This window comes from Hydra viridissima, unplaced genomic scaffold (assembly GCF_058129835.1).
Source record: "Hydra viridissima isolate aposymbiotic clone 2 unplaced genomic scaffold, HvirCarnegie_v1 scaffold_3, whole genome shotgun sequence".
NCBI classification, from domain to species: Eukaryota; Metazoa; Cnidaria; class Hydrozoa; order Anthoathecata; family Hydridae; genus Hydra; species Hydra viridissima.
Window position 1 is genome coordinate 18,557,059 of NW_028324302.1, and position 22,361 is coordinate 18,579,419.

The following is a 22,361-nucleotide window of genomic DNA, read 5'->3' on the forward strand; positions in this document are numbered from 1 at the left end:
TTATTCTCTATTATTTCTCTAAAATATAAAAGTAGATTGATTTATTGCATAAGCTTCTTTTATTCCTTGTGACTATGCTCTGAGTTTCTACACAATAAAAAACTCAGCTTTATTTCATTAATAAAAACATCTTTATAAACAGTGATTGTTAAATGTAAGCATTTTACCATTTTATAAAGAAGATATGAATAATAAAAAGTTATTCCATGTCCCAAAAAATGCTCTTTTCATGCAAGATGGCGCAAAGTGCCATACATCAAAGACTGCAATGGCATGGATTAATGAGAACCTCAAAATGTTTGTACAGATAAATGGATAGAGTATATAAAGAACCTAGAGTTCGAACAAAGGACCAGCTAATTTCCAGCATTAAAAACGAATGGGAGAACATACCTGCTCAATATATCCAAAACTTGTGAAAGTTTTTGTCGTAGAACTTTGGGTTGCTTAGCGAATAATGGCTGTCATACAGGTTATTAACATACTCAAGACTTTGTTTTATTATGATCTTGAAAGCAGATTAAAATTGATTGCTTCCGAAAAAAATTTCTGAGTTTTTATTTCATGACACGAGGGTGTAGAAACTTTTGCACCACCCCGTACTTTCCTCAGCGTTACATATTGAAACAAAAATTCTAGTTTCTTCAATTTCTATACCAGCAGCTTTAGCACCTTCAGCCTCTATGCCATCAACTTCAACCCCTTCAACTTCAATTCGTGATGTGCTCAAACTTCCGGAACCAATTAAGCGCAAAGCAAATAGACATACAAAATAATTAGCTATGGAATCTTTACGAGTGATGAAGTTTTGCAAAATGTATAAAAAAGAGGAGGAAAGAAAAGAAAAATGATGAAAAGGAGAAAAGAGAGAAATGATACAAAAAGAAAAAAAAAGGTCAGCGAAGAACGAAAAAAATTTATAAGAAAAGAGCAAACAAATGAAAGAAAAAGCGGAAACAAAATATAAACCTGCGGCGAAATTGGAGCATGGCAGACCAATTAAAATTATTTTGAGAAACTTAATTATAATTTCTTTTATTCTTTTAAGCTAAAAATGCAATGAAATACATCCAGGGTGGAATTCAAGAAGTGAACTTATGCTAAATTATTTGAATTTTAGAGTTAGAAAAAAAACTTGAAAATTTCAAGTACTTAAGTAAGTCAAACTTGAAAAGTATAAAAGGTGTTGGCTTCAAGACGTTTTTTGAAAAAAGTACTTAGCAACCAATCGCAGCAAAGCATTTTTTTAAGAGAAAAAACTTTTGCTGAAACGAATTTTGAAATGATGTAAAATATACGATAAATATAAAATTAATAACAGTAAAAAAAAAAAAAGAAGTAGTCTTGTTATGTGCTGTTCATTACTAAAGTAAACTCTTCTTGTCACTTTCAGTTCAAAACCCTGGACTATTGGTAACCAAAGGTAAGTCATAAATAATACTTTGGTAATCAAGGCAATCTCTCTTGATTTCTCCTTTTTAAACAGACTCCACTTGAAATAAAATACATGGAAATCTCCTGGAAAATCCAGAAAGAAGAAAAAATACGGAGAAAAAAATAGTAATATAAATATATATGATACAATTTACTGCAGTGAAACTGTAATTTATATTTTAACTATCGCACTGTGATGATTTCTGGTTTTTTTTAATTTCTCCGAAAAAATCTCATGTGAATGCTTCAGCACCACCTTCCTGATTGCCATTTCGCATTTCATTTTTTCCTATACCCTGTTTTGTGCTTCACAAAATTGCCGCAATATTGCGATGCACAAAACTGGATATTATTAAGGTTATGAAATTTCTCAGTTTCGTTCGTAAGGGTATATTAAGGTAAGGAAATTGTCTTTCTTTAAAATACCAAAACATCATTCAACTGACGCGTGCTTTTCAAACTGTAACTTTATCGGATTTCACTTTGATTTCTTGGTTTAGAAAAAGTTGTTGTTAAATATTGTTTGCAAGGATGACCTTTAACATGAACGTGTTGACGAGTATCTAAAGCTTGTTTAATGTCTGAGTCAGCAAAAACTCGTGAGTTGTAAACACTTCCAGGTCATTGAACACGAGCAGATAAAATTTCTTTTGAAAGACATGCAATGATGTGACAGTTCAAAGGAAAAAATCCCTATCTATTTTGATACATTTCTGCATTTTCTCCACCAGGATTGTGGAGAAAATGTGTCCCATCAATATGTGCACCAGCACATCCCGGAAATCTTTGAATTTGTTAACATCTATAAAGTGGTTGATAAATATAAATTTTTTTCTTTACCAAAGAAACCTTTAAAGTTTCCAGCAAATAGAAAAGTGAGAACTTCCATAATCATATTTGCTGAATTATCAAAGAGCCAGCTTCTGTTGGAAACTTTATATATTGATGTCTCAGCAACCTGGATTGAAACGTTCTTAACCACTTGACAAACTGTTAACTAATTAAAACTTTCAGTTCCTCTAATAAAACCTTTTTCTCTCTAAAAGAACATACAAAACAAAATTACACAAACTTAAATACACCCCGCGTTAAAATTTTAAAACTACTTTATAAAAATTTATAGCTTATTTATTAAACAAATATCTAAATACTAAGTTTAAGTATATTATTCAAATAATATATATATTTTTTTAGCCTGCAAATTTATTTTTTATAACCTATGAATGTTTTAAAAATTTGAGTTTATAGAAAGAAAAAAAATGAAAAAAAAAAAAAAAAAAAAAAAATTGAAATTATGAATATTTTCAAAACGATAAAATTTTAAAACCTCTTTGTTAAAATATTTCAAATTGAATTTTTCTCTTAAATATTTTTACATAGAAGATAAGAGAATGTAAAAAGATTATAAAACGCTCAACGAGCAATTTTTTAAGTTAGTAAGCTTTTTAAAATTCACTGCTGAAAAATGATTTATCATTAGCTGCAAGTGTTCGAGTAATCATCAAGCGACTAATCAAATCAAATCCATTAATTAATTATTACAAATTAAAAAAAAAAAAAACCAGCAGTTACTCAAAGACAAAAGAAGCTAGACTTGACATTGTTAGAAGTTGCATTGAAACAAGGATTGGAGCGGTGTTGCATGATCTGATGAAAAAATGTTCTGTTTAGATGAGCTTGATGGTTATCAGTATTATTGGCATGGTTCAAGAAGGGAAGAAAAATTATCTCAACGTCATTTTGGAGATGGTAGTTTGATGGTTTGGGTAGCCTTTGGAAGTAGAAAAAAATTAATGATTGCATTTGTTAAAGGTACTCTAGATTCTGAAGACTATACAAGAACTACTTAAAGTTTGTTTCCTTGTTTTAAAAAATAAGTAACTAAAATTTAATTTTTCAACAAGATAGAGCTAGCATCTATAGCTTAAGCCATACAACAAGTTGGTTATAAACAAAGAAATATTTTTGAATAGCCTCCAAATAATCTGGATTTATCCTATTGAAAACATATTGAGCTGTTTGGTTCGTTTGGTATGTGAGAACATAAAACAATTTAATAATGTCAATGAGTTAAAAGAAAAATAAAGAAATGCTGGGATCAAACAACCTCAGATGAATTAAAAAATCTTATTCATCAATGCCTAATAGAAATATTGAAATTGAAAAAATGATGGACAAATTCACTTCTTATTAAGAAAAAAATTAAAAATGATATTAAATTTTTGTCTTTTAAAAATAAAAAATTTCAAAGAAAATATCTTTTTTTTTTTGAATACTTAAAATTCTAAGTATTTCAATTTATTTTATTACTACTTTACACTTATCACTTGTTTGACTTCTCGGATTGCATATTACTGAATAGAATTTTTTTTTATACACAATGAAAATGTATGCTCACATAATTAGGATGATGTGTGTTACGAGATAATAGACAGCCTCGTTGAATCTGCATATTATATGACAATTAGGCAACGAGGTTGTCTATCATATCAAAAACATAAAATCTCAACTAATTTTTGGATTTTATAATTCTAGAATGTTCGACAGTTCAAAATATTCATAAACATTTTGTAGTCATAATATACATTGCAATTATAACATGCGGCGTATAAGATAGTTCTATGAGGTTTTTGTAAGAAAACTAGAACGCCATTATTATGAGAGACGTTCTCACAATATGAATTTTCTGTAGTGAATGACAAAAATACTTCCACAATGTAATATCCTAAATTAATTACATCAGTATACCCGAGTAACTACTTTGCTCTGTAAAAACTCATTTTTGTATTCGCTAAGGTTCAAGCTATGTGATTATTAGCAAGTATGATACGTCTCTACAAAACGATAATAGGGTTTTTTCTTTTATTCAAGTTTGGTTTCAAGGTTTGCCCGTACCAGACTTCAAAAAATGACAAAATTTCAAAAATTTCTCGTCTTTTAAATATGATTTCAGGTCAATTTTGCTTCTTGCATTCTGCTCAAGTCAGATTTCAGATTTGAAGCCCGAGTTGAAATTTTAAGTTCGTTTCTTACATTTGGAAATAATTTTCGCTTTTACAAAAAAAAAACTTTATGGCAGTTATTTTTTTTAAATACCGCAAAAAGCAGATTTCATGCCACAAAAAAAAGATTTGTTAACTTTGTTTTTTAGTAACACCGCGCAATTAAAATGGGATAGTAGTGTGAACAGTATTTTATTAACCGCACATTTTCATTTGAAAAGAGTATACGACTCAAAAGTTCTAAGTGCTTAACGTTTTTTAGAACGGGAATACCGCAAGAATTTTTTTTATCAAATTTTTTTATATTAAAGATTAATAAAACTGAGAATTTATTAGAATTTTTCTTGTTTAGAAGCTGCAGCGAACCCCGCCAGTCATTGAAAGCTGATTTTGAGGCCAAATAAAATCTGCTCGATCTTAATTTTTTTTTGAATCCTTCAACATCTGATAGCAGTTCCAATTGCCATAAATGTGCCGAAAGTTCCACCTCCTTGCAGCATAACCTTACCAAGGCTAGAAACTAATTCACGTCCACGAAGACCCATCCTAAAAAAACAAAAAACATTACAGATTGAAACAACGAACAAAACAGCCCTACATTAAACTCATTATTCTACTTAAAAATATATTTATTATTGTTAAAATAATTGAATTTTTAAGAGGTGTATTTATATTAATATTAATAATTTAGTTAAAGAAACCTTGATTCATAGCCACCCATTTTTAGCCATGTAAAAGTGTGGCTAAAAATAAGTGTCAGGTGGCTAAGAATGCCTTATAAATTTGAAACCATCTAATAAGTAAAGAATTAAATATATTTGAAGATGGTGTAAAGAGTCACACAATCTCATTAAACTGATCAGTTCAATAATTAGAACACTATAAAAAATCCTACTACACATCACAAGAGGACAAAAAGAACAAAATGGTGTGTCTGCAAAGAATGTATAAATGTAAAATGAGAGCAATATTGACAAATGGTATTGTTGAGGATGAAAGGTTTACTGCTATAATCATCACTAGAATTATTTAAATTAATCTCTCACTAGAATTATTTGGAATTAAATCTCTCACTAGAATTATTTGGACTAAAATATTGTACACCTTCAACAAGAAGAATTTGAATTGAGATATGAAGATTGAGATATAGAAGAACTGGGTTGAGATATAAAGATTTTTAATAACAGAACTGTTATTATACCTATTATAACTGTTATATCTATTATTAATATTATTGAATATCTAACTTTAGACATTAAAAAATAACTGCGCTAAAGTTCAATTTTTTAGATCTATTAATTTCTTGGCTCGTGATAGCCTTTGTTAAAACTCATACTTTTTTAAAATGCACTTAAGAGGAAGGGAAAACTAACTGCTGTGTATTGAATCATTATGGATATTTTTGTTTTATAATTGACTTTTGTCTGTAAGATATCTAGAGTGGACACCTTTTTTTTTATCAGGTGTACTTGATATTGCTTACTGAAATCCATCTGTGAATTCTGGATGATGCTTAAAAATTTTACTCAAAGTTAAACCAACTGTTGCTACAACATGATGTATGAGAACTTTTGGTAACGTTTACTGTTGTTAATATACACTATCCAAAAGTTGTAATTTATACAAATTACAAGTAAAATAAATTTGCAATATTTTCTTGTTTTCTTGTCTAATTTTTCCTCATAAAAACTTATTATTAGCTATGTTATTATATAATATTTTGAAAAAGGATCTAAGAATATTTTTTTCTTTGAAATAAAAAAATCATGTAACTTGTTTTCATTTTTATTGAAATTTAAAAACTATAACCAAAACAATCTTACTTACCTTTCTTTTTTTTTTTTTTTAAAGTGTTGTATATCATTCATACAAGATATTAAAAATAAAAGAATATTGAAACTAACATACCTGAAAAAAGTAACCTTTCCTAGTAACTCACTAAGTCACTAAAAGTTACAATTAACTTGTTAAATTATTTTGTTTAAATCAGGCTGCAGACACTAAGAAAGCAATTCATTTAACAGCATGAAAAACCCCCATATAAACTAATTCTAACAAAGCAAATCAAGTTTTAACTGGTTTCAAGCTCTCACAGGAATGAATATATATATATATATATATATATATATATATATATATATATATATATATATATATATATATATATATATATATATATATATATATATAGTGATTTCCTAAACTTTAAAACTCAACTGCAAATCACTACAAAATTAATGTAAATCTAATTCAATTACATATTTATATTAGCAGCAGTAATGGGTTAAGCAGTTTTTGAATACCCTGACAGCAATCTCATAAAAGATATCACAGCTAATCTTCATATGATTTTAATACTGAGTGCCGAAAATGAACTAATTAAAAAGTAGGATAAAAAAAATCAAAATTGTTTATTTGTTGAATAGGAGCATGTAAACTTATAGTTTAAAAAGACAATTATTTTATTAAAAAGTGTAAACTACACTCTGAAACCAAGTGAACAACTAATAACTATTTTAATATCTAAATATTTCGCACATACTTATTGAATTTAGTTATTTCAATAAATAGATGCAACATTTTCAAATGCTTTTTCTTCTATTCTCCACATAGCAAACATCAACTCTTATGGGGAGTAGATGCTTGCTCTGTTAAAAATAAAACAACATTTTTAGGAATATTTTAAGTATGGATTGGTGTTGATGATCAAAAAAAATAATTGTTAAAATGGGTTTTTCTTATTTACCTACTTTTAAGTTTATGAATTTATCTATTATGGCACCCTTTACAAAGATTTCATCTTAAAGCCTTGAATCTCTTAATCTAAAATTAAATCAGATATTGTTTTTTATTTAGGAAACCTTTTTGTTGAAAGGACTATACATATACTTTTTTATAGTAAACTTTGGTTTTCAAAGCTGACAAAAAGTTTTCAAAATAGCAATACCTCAGTGCTGAATATGTTCCAAAAACACCAGCAGAGCTAATACCAACAGCAAAACCAATCATGAAACCCATTTTGACTCTATCAAAGCAAGATGGTTGGTGTCCTGGATGCATTTTCTTTTTATATATATAAATTCAAGTTTGACGGGTCTGAAGTGTTGTATATCTATGATAGATAATTTTATCTATATTAATTTTATAAGAGACGAATCATTTTGTCTAGATAAATATTTTTGTCTAGATAAATATTTTTGTCTAGAGCATGATAAATAATGTTGACCAGATTAATTGACAATAATTCAGTAAAATCTTAGTTGAAATAAATTTGAAAATTCAATTCTTTTTCTTGGTTTTAATATTTTTTTTTGTAATTTTATTATGTAAAGTATTTCTAAAACTTACTCTCTTAATGATGCAAAAAAAAATTATGTATATATTATAACCAGTCATAGAATAAGAAAACTGTTTCACTCAAAAAATCAAATCAAATAAACTTAGGCCTGAGCAGTAATTCTTTTTTTTCAAAAAAAAAAGAAAAAAAAAGATTCTTATTATAGTATAACATTTTTACAATAGAATAATAAAAAAAGATTTCTAATATGTTAATCTACCAGTCATGTAAAGCCCACATTACCAAATTTAATTTTAGATGTTGCTCAAAATGGAAACACATGTGCACATGGTTTAAATGCGTTAATTAATAAACTAGATGTATCTTCGCCTTTAAGAAACTCGTTCGGGTTTATTTATAGGCTGACTTTCTAGTTAATTAATCCTAGAAAACACAAGCTTTATTACTTACAGAAATATGGCTATTATTCTACAAACTTCATTTTTAGCATGCTCTAACTCTCTTCAAATTTCTACAAAAGCTTTTGTCAAAAAAGCTATAAAAATACACCCTTGTTTACGAAACCAAAATAAGTAACATTCCGTTCATATTAAGGATGAAACACAGTTTTATATTATTTTAGACACATTTAATGTTTTGGCATTTACACCAAACTAAAACGAGTTTAGGTTTAATCAAGTTACTTTAAAAGCTGTTTAAATAAAACAACCTCTCGATGTTGTATAGAAGTATACTTCTTTTTTAAGAAAAAGTACTTAAAAATGAAGACAAAACAAGAAATATAAATTTAATTAGAAAATATACAGAGATTCAGATAGAATAAAATAATGAAGAAACAAAAAAGTGAATATCTAAGAAACATTGTTAAAAAATGCAAAGAAATTGTTTTACGTGAAGCAAGTTTTATTAAAAATGCCATTTTAATGTGAACGGGGTATTAACCGAACTAACGGAGATAAAATAAACAGACGTTTCAAAACATGCAAAATGGCTACACTCTTGCAATCTTCAAGAGTCTGTAGTCGTCGTTTGATCTCAGGACTGCTCTCAAGGCCAGAATATTTAGTAAATAAAGTTTCTCATTACAATAGTTATGTTCCAGATGCTACATATGGTGGTAGACACACGGTTTCATTAATACCAGCTGATGGAATTGGTCAATCTTTGATACTAGGAATAGAAGAGGTTTTTCAGAATGCTGGTGTTCCAGTCGATTTTGAAGAATGTTACCTAACTGGAGATACGAAGGAAGAAAAAATGAAATCATTCAATGACATAAAAACATCAGTGATAAGAAATGGAACAGCCTTAAAAGGTAATTGGGCGACTAGTATGGGAACTGGGGGTAAATCGTATAACGTTTTACTTCGTCACGAGTTGGACCTATACGCAAATGTAGTTAAATTTAAATCTTATCCAAGCATTATTACTCGTCACAATAATGTGGATTTGATTGTTGTTAGAGAAAATACAGAAGGTGAATACACTAACTTAGAGCATGAAAACATACCTGGTGTAATTGAGATGATAAAAATTATTACTCGAAAAAAATCAGAGCGTATTGCTCATTATGCATTTAAGTATGCTGTAAAAAACAATAGAAGAAAAGTTACTGCAGTTCATAAAGCCAACATAATGAAGTTGAGTGATGGACTGTTTCTAAAAGTTTGTAGAGAAGTCGCAGAAGGTTACCCTGAGATTGATTTTAATGACATGATCATTGACAATTGTGCTATGCAAATGGTTTCTAAGCCTGAGCAATTTGATGTTATAGTTACACCTAATCTTTATGGAAATGTTCTGACAAACATTGCAGCAGCATTAGTAGGTGGGCCCGGATTACCTCATGGTGAAAATCATGGAAGAGGTATTCATGTTTTTGAATCAGGAACAAGAAATAGTGGAATGGATATTGTAACAAAAAATGTTGCTAATCCAATGAGTATGCTTTTTGCTGCAACAGCCATGCTGTATCACCTTCAATTACCTAAGCATGCACACCTTATAGAATCATGTATTCATAAAATTGTCACTTCAAACCAAGCACGCACAAAAGATATCGGTGGGAACACTTCTACATCTGAATTCTTCCAAATTCTTATAAAAGAAGTTGAAGAATGTAGATACAAAAGAAAAGTGCAAATGAAAAAGTAATATAATGTATGTAATAGTTTATCAATAACAATCATGTTTTTAATTCTACTTATTGATGTCTTGAGATTTTAAAAAATGAAAAATATTATCCTTATCCAAAATACAAATAACAATTTTTATTTAAATAGACTGATCAGAAAAAAGCTTCATTTTTTTAAAAAGATTGTTTGTGAAATTGATCAAAAGAACTGTTAATAGTTAAAAATATGACTAAATGATTACATTTGATTTTTTAATAATCAAAATATTTTGGGTTGTAGACACAGTACTGTACACAGTAATTATCTGCATGTTCAAATCAAAATTATTATTTATTTAGTTTTTGAAAAATTAACATGACTTTTTTAACTGCAGTTTTTTAAATTTTTTTTATTTCTAATCTTGAAGAAGATTTGACTTGAAGAAGATTTGACTTGAGAAGATTTGCTTATTTGGTTATATCTTCTAAAACAAAATTTATTTATATGGTAAAAATTTTGAATTGCTAAACGCAAATTTAAAAACAAATTGCTAAAGTAGACGTTTTTTTATGAGACGTTTGAACAATGCATTCATCCCAAAAAAACAAATGGTTTATTTACAGGTGAGTCTAGTGACACGACGACATGGACTTTTTTAAAGGTATCATCTGGCCTAACTCTATTTTGCTAAATGTAGAGAATTTTACGAGAAAGTTTAACTAAAAATCTAAAATTAATGTTAAACATGGCTATTACCAGCTAATGTTTTACTGTGTAAATATTCTACTGCGTAAATATTTTACTGTGTGGCAAAATTAAAGCGGTAAAAATTAACTGATATTTTTTAAATTACCATCACAAAAAGTAGAAATTGACGTGCAAATGTTGAGTAAACACGGAAGAGCTTGGAGGGAGATTAAAATCTTACTTCATCATATCACTTTGTAAAATAACCTGATTTAAAAAACTGCAAAAAACACGTGAAAATATATTTTACTAACAAAATTTAATTTAACTAGGTCTCGAGTTTTTAGAAACAAAAGAAACAACAACAACAACAAAAAACGTTAAAATAATTATTTCAGTTTTTTTTCTAAAATATGATATCTAGAGTTCCAGTCCTTATTGGTACAAGTTTAAAAACATAACTTTTCAGTTTTAGCCATTTTAACTTGTACTTCTACGGCCTATTCTCAGATATAGTCAGCCACTTATCCTGTAAATGCAACAACCATAAAAAAAATATTGGTTAAATATTTGAAAGACTTGAAATGTTAGGATCAGTAGATAGATGGCAGTTCGTATTACTAAAATTAACTTCTACTGTTAAGTCTGGAACTCTAGATATAACACGTGTTGGGTAAGTGTTATGGTGCTGAATATTCCGGCCACGCAAATTTCCTTCCTGTAATTCTCTACAGAGCTACATCGATTCTAAAAGGGTTTGCAGTACCAAGGATCACTGCATCTGAAGCCTGCACAAAATGTCCGTGTCTTTACATATTACCGATTTCTTCTTCCACTAGTGATTCAAAGATAGATACAGGCGATCCAATCAAGTACAGTAATTATGAAAGGGGATCAGCTCCCTAAACATTTAGCGGAGATATGCTAACTGATTTAAATTTAATAATTCAGCTGAAAAGTTGATCTAAGAATCAGCTGAACAGTTGAGTCAAAAAGAAAAACATTTTCTAAAATCAAATCCTCAAGAAACTCTGTTGTCCGGGGATATACAAAACTCGGGGATTTACAAACCGGAAGCCAAAGCTGAAGATATGCAAAAAAACTTAATAGTCTTTTCCCATTTTTAACAAACTTTATATAACCTTTTACGATTTTGCCAGTGGTTCAAACTATAACGACAGAAATGAGGATTCTGAGACGTTTTTCCTATAAACAATTTTGTTTGGAAAATTCAGTGTTGTTTGACAGTAGCAGTTCATTGGAAAAAAGTTAAAATGAAAGTCAAAATAAAAAAAATAGTTTCAAATAATTTTATAAAAAACCATTCTCAAACCTAAAATGTTTCATATTTGATTCGATGACATCAATAACAATCAAACCTGATGATTACCTCATTAAGGAGAACGCCTCGTTGATTTAATCCTGTCTTCTTGGCCTTAGATCTGTTAATGGCAACTTTTAGGGACTCTGTCAGAGTAGGACTTAAGCTTAAATCCTTTTAAAAAATGTCCCAACTTAAAACGTTCAGAAGATTAATATCTGGGGAGTTGGGAGGCCTCATCTCAAGCAAGTACTCTCGAAGGTTAATCTCCAACCGTTTTTAAGACTTCTTTGATGTCTGAGCTAATTCATTAACCTGCTGAAACACGTAACTGACCACTGTTGAGAAGAAGAAATGTTCCCAAACGTTCCCAAACATCATCATCATCATCATCATCATCATCATCATCATCATCATCATCATCATCATCATCATCATCATCATCATCATCATCATCATCATCATCATCATCATCATCGTCATCATCATCATCATCATCATCATCATCATCATCATCATCATCATCATCATCATCATCACCATTACTTTTATTATGATTATTACTATTATTAATTTTATTATCATTATTTTGTGTTCTATAAAAAACCAGATGAAAAATATTTTTCGAAAAAATAGGTTTCTAGACAAAATTTATATGAAAAAACAGCGAGGCTTTTCAAAGCATCATTTTTATAGAAATAATACTTTGGAAAAGTGTCATATTTTTAGCAGCAAATATCGTATATGGGTTAAACAAAAAAAACAAAACAACTTCTAGATACAATTTTTCTCAGTAAGTTTGAAATCTTCTGGATTAGTAACATTGGCTAACTAAAATAAAGACCCTAAAGTTGAAACAACAAGTAAACATCTTGACATGAGTGGTCTTCTTTTATCATATAAGAAGTGGAAGTACGAAAAGCGACAACTCAAAGTTCAGTTTTTACTTTATTCTAACTTATTCTGATCAAGTTAGTGGATGAGTTTCATCGTTTTGTTTTTCGTGCATTTCTTCTAGACATCTCACTTCTACTTGAAGATCGTCGGTCTTTACTGGAGGTTCGTTGTTGTTACGGCAAAAAACTGTTAAAAGGAAAGTATTGTAAGTCATGTGAAGTATGAAAAAAATTGGTTCGACGAATCAAAAGTGTAAACCTAGTGTAAATTAAAGTTAAAACACAAAATCATAAAAAAACTCTTAAGTATCAAAATCTATGGCCTTTAAATATTTATAAATATTAAGTGTTGTATGAATGTTCAAACCCAAAACTGGTCTAAAAAACGTACTTGATAGCAGAACAGGTAAAAAAATTAATCCGTGCAATAAGCCTAATGTTACAATCCCAAACACCATTTTAAAGAATATTTTAAAGATTTCACTGGATGCAAATCCTGTTGCTATAACACCGACGAACGTGCTGGTCCCTTTGAACAAAAAGTAAGGATAGCAAGATAAAAATAATAACAAAATAAAAAAAGATTAGATGTAACCACCAATAAAATTACATACAACAATTAAAACTCTAACAGCAGACAAATGAAATCTTCTTACCGCCCATAAACACACTTGTTCCCATCGTTTTTAACGCATCTATCACTTGTTTTTCAGGGGTATCAAGTTTTGAAATCGTAAATGCATGTGCAACGTGTGCTGAATAATCCACTGCAAATCCTATTGCCATGACAATAATAATCATCGATATTGAGTTTAGTGAAACGTTCCATATATACATGAGACCCAAAAGCTCGAATATGAGACACATAAAGCCCCAAAAAACAAGAAAAGTGACTAGCGGTTGCTTCAAATAAGGCAGTGTAATTACAACTATAGATAGGGAGCATATTAACAAATTCCGAATGGTATCTCGCAAAATGATCACAAATTGCTCAATGTAGATAAACATTATATGTATAGGATAAACGGGTAAATTAGTGACTTTTTTGAGTTCTTTTCTAATGTAAATTATCATATCTTTCCTAAAGATAGAGCTTGGATTATCACCGGTAAATACCCAAATTCTACTTGCTCTAATTGTGCCATTAGCATAAAATTTTATATCTCTGTAAAATTCTTTATGTTGATAAAGAAACGTCTGCAAATTGGAATAAAACATGGCGCCACTTACAGTGAAATTGAGTTCGTTGGCCCATTTTAAGTAACTTAGCAGCCAGTTAGACGTTTTATTGAGTAAGAACTTATTATTCAGAGAAATAGAACTAATATTTGTGTAGCTTTGCTGAATTTCAGAATCAGAGTAGTCAACAGGAGTATCTAATAGAATGCTTACTTCGTAACCATTAGGATATGCTTTGTTCCTGTAGCTGTAAAATTCTAAAAACTGCGATCCTTTTAATCCAAGATCAAGGATGTCAAAACTTTGGTCAATATTTATTGACCCATACACACCAGCTGCTAACAAAACAATTGAAGAAATAAATACCAACCATTTTACAGTGGGCTTCATCAAGTAACGTGCTATTACCTCCATTAGCTAAAGTAAAAAAAAAAAAACAATAATAAAAAAAATAATAATAAAATAACGCGTTGAGCAATATCGATTTTTTTTTAACATATCACAAAGAGTTATTTGAATTTGAGTACCTTCGAGGAAATCGATTGGTTTCTATCAGACCAAGAATCGCTCTTTAAATAACTTTTATTCACTGAGCAAAATATAAAGTCTTGTCGACCACTTTCAATCCTACGAACTTCATAAGTTAGTATAGCCAAAAATAATGTGATCACCAATATAAAACAGATCGTAATGCTGAGAGCTGCGTACAAACAAAAGTATTTTATCGCAGGAAAATCAGTAACCATTGAAACACCGAATGCGATTAGATCAGTTAGAGTGGTCATTGTTATGGATGCGCCTACATATCCCATTGTTTTAGAAACTCTCTCGGAGCCTCTGAGATTTGGATCTTGACGATCCAAACAGTCTAGAATTATAAACATGTTGTCGATTCCGACCCCAATAATGAGAAATGGCAATACGCCTGCAAAAGCAACATAAGGAAATCCGACTAGCATAACTAGTCCAAACGCTGCTCCAATTCCAAGCATCAGAGTAACCAAGCCGAAATTTCCAATCCAAAAATGTCCCTTCACCGAGTTTCGAAACTTTGATAGTGTAAAAGTGCAAAAAGTTACCATGAAAAATAACGATGACGCTATGAGCTTCAGATCACCTAGCGACGCTTCTGATACACTGTCATCAAGACTTCTTCCTGATGTATACAACATTGTCAAACCTCTAGCACTTAGATTTCGTTGCATTCTGGTTAAGTATTCAGCATACTTTGCCTCCCAAGCTGAATTTTCGGAATGTTGATTACTATTTTCAGGGTATCTAACGAAATATACTACTCTGACTGCTTCTGCTCTCGTGATTTTCCGAATGTTCTGGTCGTAATTAAAATACGCAAAAAAATTGGAGAAAGTTGAGCCTGCCACTGCACCGTCGCTAAGTACCACCGTTTTATCATTATAAACCGCATTTAAGGTATCGCTAATATTATGAAGCAAAGATTTGTTGAACTGAAATATTTCTAAAGGATTTTGAGAAAAACATTTACCAGCGTGATTTTTTATACACACACTCTCTAGGCCTTCAATTGACATAACGCCTTCGTGGACATCAAGAGCGGCCTCAAAAACATCGTTTGTCAATGCCCAGTTGCCTAACTTATTCTTTATAATAAACTCCTCTGCAGTTACCTTCAGTATAAAATTCTCACTCGCTCGATCCAAGTCAACAAGAGATTGACTTGTTTGTGGAATGTATAGCTCCTCTACTCTGTTGATCGTCCGCATGCGAAAAAACCCGGCAGTTAAAGCTAAAGAGGTAATTATGCCAACGATAGCAAATTCTTTTGAATGGTTGAAGACAAGAAAACCTAACTTTTCAAAAAAATTCTGTAAAAGTTTGTCGAGAATTAAACAGAATCTGTACCATACCACCATACAACGCCATCTAAATAAAAGCGAATTTATTTTTGTTGTAATCATCATAATTTAGTTTTAACTATTAATTGATAGTTTATCAAACTATAAGTTTATAATTGAGATTTTCCTGATACTTGAATTCTACAATAACCTTTTTGTGACAACGTGCTTATCCATTTTTCTATTTTCAATAACGGTTTGATCTGCGTGTTTCCATCTTCAGCGCGTTTTAGTTTAACGGACATTAATAACAAGCAAACTGAAAAAAAAAAAAGAAAAGAAAAAGACTTTGACCAATTAAAGACACAATCGTCATCACGTGAGCAGCTGAAACCGTTGTTACTGCTGGATATTTTCGTTATTCATAATTTGAAAAAATAACAGGAGTTTATAAGTTGTAAAACTACAAAAAAAAAAAACAAAAATAAAAATAAAAAAATAAAAAAAATTTAGCTTTAGTAAAATTTATAGTTTTTTTTTTTTCCATGATAAAACTAACCTGTTAAAAACAAACTTTTGAAGTGGTTGTAGGATTCTTTAAAGATTTACAACAGCGAGTGGCAAGATTCTTGGGTTAACTTGAAGTGATCACAAAAACACTTTGTTTTAAGTTTCCACGACGAAGTTTTTGAAAAACCTCTAATTTATCAACACAGTACCTTCAAAATATTAACTTGCGATGAAATAAACACTGATCAATAAATATTTTGATCCATTTAAAATTGTGAAGCAGCTTTAGGCTTTATATGTTACATCAATTAATCATAACTTAGCAACCAATAAAATCTTTTTAAAGACATAAGATCCTTTGAGTTTGGATTTCATTTCCCGCTTTTATTTTACGAATTTCTTCATGCTCAAAATAAAATTACTTTGCTGCTTATTTTTTTTTAAAACTGAACTTCATCGTGCGCACGCTTTTCCGTTACGCATTTCTGAAGCGCATCAGGCGCATATAGTTTTTCCCATTAATTTTTATACAGTGCAAAAAAAAAAGTTCTTCTTTTGAATAATAAGTTAACGAAATATAAGTTTTTAGAAACTTATATTTCGTTAACTTATTATTCAAAAGAAGAACTTACGCTTCTAAAGTTTGAAAGCAAATAAAAATAGAAATTTAGAAATATCGCAGAACATTTTTCGATCATTCCTCGTCGTAAAAACTTTGAGCTAACGTTGCGTTATTTATTACATGTATTACATATATTACATATATATATATATATATATATATATATATATATATATATATATATATATATATATATATATATATATATATATATATATATATATATATATCGGAAATAAATTATCAGTAAATTAACGACAACGTGTAAAACCGCTGAACTTTGCGTTAAACATCAGGGCTCCATTGTTCTTAGTCAGAGAGCATAGATGCGACATTTTATCGAAAGATATTCCTTCGTAAAAACCAGCCATACTTCTTCCAGAATGATAATGGGAAAGCTATCGCAATTAATATATTGACAAATGTTGAGAAACTTGGTACTTCCTGCTGTTTAGAACACACCTAAAAATATGATGGCACCAAGACGGGAGAAATGCTCAATCAGCCCAATAGACCATGCAGCTGCTAAGGAAAACTTTCGGGGAAAGAATAATTTATTTAAATGCGGAGTTTCGCTCGTTGTTTTGTTTCTCTGATCTGACGGCCCCAGATTTACATATTCGGAGATTTTTGAAAGAACGAGTATTTTATTAACAAATCCCGAACTCTAAACTGAACGTGAATATTCTTCTAGATATTCGAATGATAAACATTCATGTTGCAAGCTGTTATAGAGAGGGACATTCACGTTGCAAGTAATTATAGAAAGAGTTTGTCTTTGTGAACGGAACGCTTGAAAGATAACATCTTTCAAGCGTTCAAATCTAAAAGTTCTACAAGCTTTAAACTGCAATGCTAAAAATAATAAAGTGAAAAAAGTTATTTTATCTTTAAATCTTGTATCAAAAATATATTTTAAAATTTTTCTAGTGAAAATTTCAGTTAAAAGCAATGCTGTGTCAGTGTAAAGTAACCCTCCTTTCCTCAGTGGAATATTAAGGTCCCGTCTGCTATTTAAATAAAAGTAATATAAATTCAATAAATTAATAAATTTAAACCATTTTTCCGTTGCTCCTTCATTCTTGTAGCTCCCCAAAAAGTGTGTTCAAGAAAATAAAGGGTTTTTTAGAGGACTTTAGACACTATTAAATTAGTTTTTTATTTTCATTTTGTCGCAACAAGTATAATTACAATAATTTGTCGCTCAAGTTTAAATGTGTAGCAAAATGAAATGAAAAAATTCTTCAGAAATGCAAATATGCACGATTTCACGGAGCAAGAGGTTTGAAGCTTAATCAAAATGAGGTCTTTAAGATATAAATTGAATGGATTGATTATGGTTAGATTAGTTTTGGCAACGAAATTGTTCTTCTAAATCTTCGCAGCAAAATGCCCCTCCCCCCTCTCCCCCCCTCCCCCAAGAAACTTTAATTGGTCTTGCTTGAGGGGAATTTGTTGTTATCATACGAAACAAAATTGATACTTTTTTGTACCCAAGTAGTACTCACTTTTCACATGCAGACGCTTTATTTGCTCAAAAACATAATTGGTGACAGAATTATTTTTGCGGAGAAACAGGACAAGCTTTTCCTAAAAACATTGTATGGTTAAAGTTGGTTAACTAACCAGCGACTTACTTTTCTTGAATGTATAATTGGATCTGCGCTGTGCATTTCGGTGTTTTTCTCACCCATGAAATTTACTACTCTTTACTTTCGCATTTAACGAGATGTCGTTACCTGACGCTTTGTAAATTTTTTATCCAGTTTAGCTTGATTGACACCTTTAGGATGAGTTGTCCAATGCCTTAGTTATTGACACTTTGCAGGCCAAAAAGAGAGACGACCCGTTCTTCTTCTAACTTGTATTAGCAGACCCTCGCTACAACTTTTGCCAGTAGTAATAATTCTTCATCGTGCATAACCTTTCTTTTCATATTGTTTGTTTCAAGTTGTTTTTATATCAAAGATCTGCAATTTTTGATTTTTTACATAAATTTTTACTCTTAACTTTTTTATTTCTCGTACAACTCGGTGCAATTTAAAATGTTACACACAACTCGGTGCAACTTAAAATATTTTGTTTTTATGATAACGGCCTATAGTATGGACTGTTATTATAAAAACAAAATATTTTAAGTTGCACCGAGTTGTATAGACGTGGTATAATTGTAATATATATTGTCTATGCTATGCAATTAAATAAAATTTGTCACATGACTACAATTTCATGTTGAATATTAAAGTTTAAACTTTGACAATGATGTTAAATTTAAACAGCGTTATTTGCTAAACGCTGGAAGATTTTTTTAAACCTTATAATAGCAGATGTTTTTTGTAGTAATTCAATGTTATTTGAAGATTAAGTTAATTTAACGAAGCTTCAGTTCACTGTGGTAAAAAAAAAAGTTGTTTTATAAATTAATCCTTTACATAAAATAACAATTGACTTTGAATAGAGTTTCAATTTAATTTCTATCATTTTTTCTTCTTATTAAATTAATCTGATATTGAAAACCATGACATTCTGGTGACACATCTTACGCCCTGTAACTAATGCTAATAATTCCCCAAGAAAGAAGCCTGGCATTTATTTTTTTAAGAAATAACGAACTTCCTGAATTCTAGCTGGTATCATTGCACGTACTATACCAGATTTAAAAAAATTGCTGTTCGAACATCTTCCCGCTGAAAACCTTAAAGTTCATACACTAAGGTACACTAAGATATACAATTCTAAGATTTTTTCACGCCCCAAGACGAGAAAATACGGTTAATCTTAACGATTAAGGGTCACGGTGCTGGTTGGATACTAGTCTTAACATGATCTCTGTAAATGCAGACGTAAGATCAATGCAAATTTTGTAAGTTGACCGAAATAAAAGTTCTTAAATTAATGAAGATTTACAAGTCTATAAATATAAAACCCCTCAGGATTATGAGATTATTTTCAGATTCAGGGTTGCGGGACTATTAAAACCATGAAATGCGAAACATTAAGTTTAATCTTTGACCAAGGTAACGTATTCTGTATCCGAAATTGTAAGAATTAGTATTTTAACAGTTTTTGACCTTATTTTTTTTTAATTCAAAAAATTCACATTCAGTTTTCTGTTATATAAGGTTGAAATATTATTTGGGAACGCTTCCACTTTCAAAGCGCCATTATTTAGAATTATATATATTAGTCATTTACTAATTGAAAACAAATTGAAAATCAGTGTGCTTGAATTTTTGTTATTTATAGGTGAATGCCGCTTTTAATGCTGTTAACTAAAAAAAAAAAAAAAAAAAAAAAAAAAAAAAAAATGACGAAACACAACATTCAAGTTGAACAGAGACTGGAATTACCGAAAAACGGTTCCTTCGGTAAATTTCGGTTCCTAACTTGATAAGGAACCAATAACTTCGGTTCTTTTCGATTCCTTATTTTAGGCAAGATTCGAAATTTCGGTAAATTTCGATTCCGATTCTGATAAAGAACCGAAACCTTCGATTCCTTTCGATTCCCCGAAAAATACCGAAGAACCGAAGAACCGAAAAACCGTTTTTCGGGAACTTCAGACCTTAAAGTTGAATGTAGCCCCAGGTATACACATAAATCCTTAATAATGTGAAAAGTTGTAAATTTTCATTATGTGAAAAGTTATCCGGAGGTACCGTCCAAACAGGTGTCCGGTATCAACTGATCATACCGCATTTACAAATAACTATTTAAGTAAAAATATTTGAAGAGTAACAAAAAAAATAATTATTTTAAATTGAATTTGATCACAAATTAAAAAAAAGCCAAATGCTTTAACAAAAATTAGATGCGGTAACAAGTAATGCAAAAACGATACGTTCTTCTGATGTCACTAAACAATAATTTGCACTCCCAACCGATTGCTTTGGTGCATTGCGTCAGATATTTTGTATATGGCACAGAGGTTTACTAAACGAGTGCTTTTTGTGGTACTTAAGTTTAAATAACTTCTTCTGTTTTAGCTTTACGTTAAAAGGTTACCGGAGTTACCCGCTTTCCAGGGCTACCCACCTTTTCCTTATTACCCAAAACTATAATTTGTGTTACATTTTCACTTAACACCATCTATTCATACGTTATCCTTTCTCGTTCGAATTTTAACTCAGTTTTGTAAATATTAACCTTTTACTAACACCTTTATGTGATCTTTTTCAAAATTAAAGCTTTTTTTTAAATTTATTCCTGCTCATCATTGATTTTTTTTACTTTCTCAAGAAATCATTTTTAAATATTTTTTTTCTACTACGCTTCAGATTCTTAACTCTTTAAGCGTTCGATTACGAGAGTTTAGTATTACTTGCCTCAGCTCATTTCGCTTCCTTTAAATCTTCTCTCTCCACCATATCTTTTTAAAACTTTTTAAATATTCATTTTGTGAACTAAAAAAATTCACTTAAAAGGTTTGTTAGCTAAAAAATAAGCAAGAACAAAAAGAATTTCTAAACTAAAAATCTTCCACGCCTCATATATGAGTAACCACAAGGATTTAAAGCATTCGTTGCCTCTGTCCGACAGCTTCGAAATCATTTAACATAAATCACTTCGAAGCTGTCGGAACAGAGAAAATGAAACAGGAAAATTAGAACAAATGCGAGCATCGTTTGTGATATAACCAGTTTCGAAACTTTAAACAATTCAATTTAACGATGGCTGCTGTGGGCAATAAGCTTACAAGTTGCATTTGCCAATTGTTTGTACCATTTATCTGATGGTTGAATTTTTTAGGCTGCAACAAAAATACAGACGAACGATTATAACAGAGCTATAAGTGTTCTATACTGGAGCTTGAAAGCTTAATAGATGTTTCCAATCTTTACAATAAACAACAACAAAAAGCTCATCTGATGACCGTGCTGCGGTCATCAGTTGTGCTTTTTGTTGTTGTTTATTGTAAAACAAAATGAGCAGCTCTGAGTCGTGCACACAATCGATTCCTAAAACCTCATTACAAATGTGATGCCTTACATTTGTAATGAGGTTTTAGGAATCGATAGTGTGCACGACTCAGCGCTGCTCATTTTGTATTAAATCTGAAACTTCATTCACATTCAAACCATTGCAAGGTTCAAATTGCACTACATTTGTAATTACGACAGCAATTTCCTTATGCAAATCATTGTTTAAAATGGCATATCAAAAGCTCTGAGTTTGGAATAAACGATTTTAAATTTAACAAATATGAAACCCAAAAACATACCACGATAAGTGATCATTTACAACATTACTAATTTGCTTGGATTTTAAATATTAGGGGATAAAATTTATAAACCAAAATAGTTAATAGTTATTATTACAATATAAAATAAAGTTTGAGATGAATGGTCATTTTGCGTGCCATAAAACCTCATAAGCTAGTAATACACATGATCTGGATTTTTCCGTTTAATACATTGAAGAGCCTACATTCAATGCATCACTATTAAAAATGGTTTGCTTGCTCGCTAAGTTTTCGATAGTTAA

The 22,361-nt window shown here is 30.1% G+C and overlaps 3 protein-coding genes across 4 annotated transcripts; 1 reads left to right on the forward strand and 2 right to left on the reverse strand.

Moving 5' to 3' along the window:
• Positions 1-4,748: 4,748 nt before the first annotated feature.
• LOC145202401 (reactive oxygen species modulator 1-like) lies at positions 4,749-8,045 on the reverse strand. The gene is made up of 2 exons (XM_080075331.2): positions 7,384-8,045; positions 4,749-4,982 (listed from the first exon to the last, which is right to left on the reverse strand). The coding sequence occupies exons 1-2, from the start codon at positions 7,494-7,496 to the stop codon at positions 4,874-4,876; spliced, it is 222 nt and encodes a 73-aa protein (XP_079931457.1). The 5' UTR covers positions 7,497-8,045; the 3' UTR covers positions 4,749-4,873.
• A 333-nt stretch (positions 8,046-8,378) lies between these two features.
• LOC145202459 (isocitrate dehydrogenase [NAD] subunit gamma, mitochondrial-like) lies at positions 8,379-9,931 on the forward strand. Its single transcript, XM_080075410.2, has one exon. The coding sequence runs from the start codon at positions 8,722-8,724 to the stop codon at positions 9,886-9,888; it is 1,167 nt and encodes a 388-aa protein (XP_079931536.2). The 5' UTR covers positions 8,379-8,721; the 3' UTR covers positions 9,889-9,931.
• A 2,697-nt stretch (positions 9,932-12,628) lies between these two features.
• On the reverse strand, positions 12,629-16,690 carry LOC145202003 (patched domain-containing protein 3-like). Of its 2 annotated transcripts, none has more exons than XM_090082481.1 (6): positions 16,305-16,690; positions 15,957-16,064; positions 14,459-15,833; positions 13,409-14,348; positions 13,144-13,281; positions 12,629-12,939 (listed from the first exon to the last, which is right to left on the reverse strand). In XM_090082481.1, exons 2-6 carry the CDS (start codon positions 15,980-15,982, stop codon positions 12,824-12,826), a joined length of 2,595 nt encoding a protein of 864 aa, XP_089938607.1. In that variant the 5' UTR covers positions 15,983-16,064; positions 16,305-16,690; the 3' UTR covers positions 12,629-12,823. The 2 variants fall into 2 exon arrangements, with proteins under 2 accessions (XP_089938607.1, XP_089938608.1); XM_090082482.1 differs by having other exon boundaries at positions 16,320-16,422.
• Between the last annotated feature and the right edge of the window lie 5,671 nt (positions 16,691-22,361).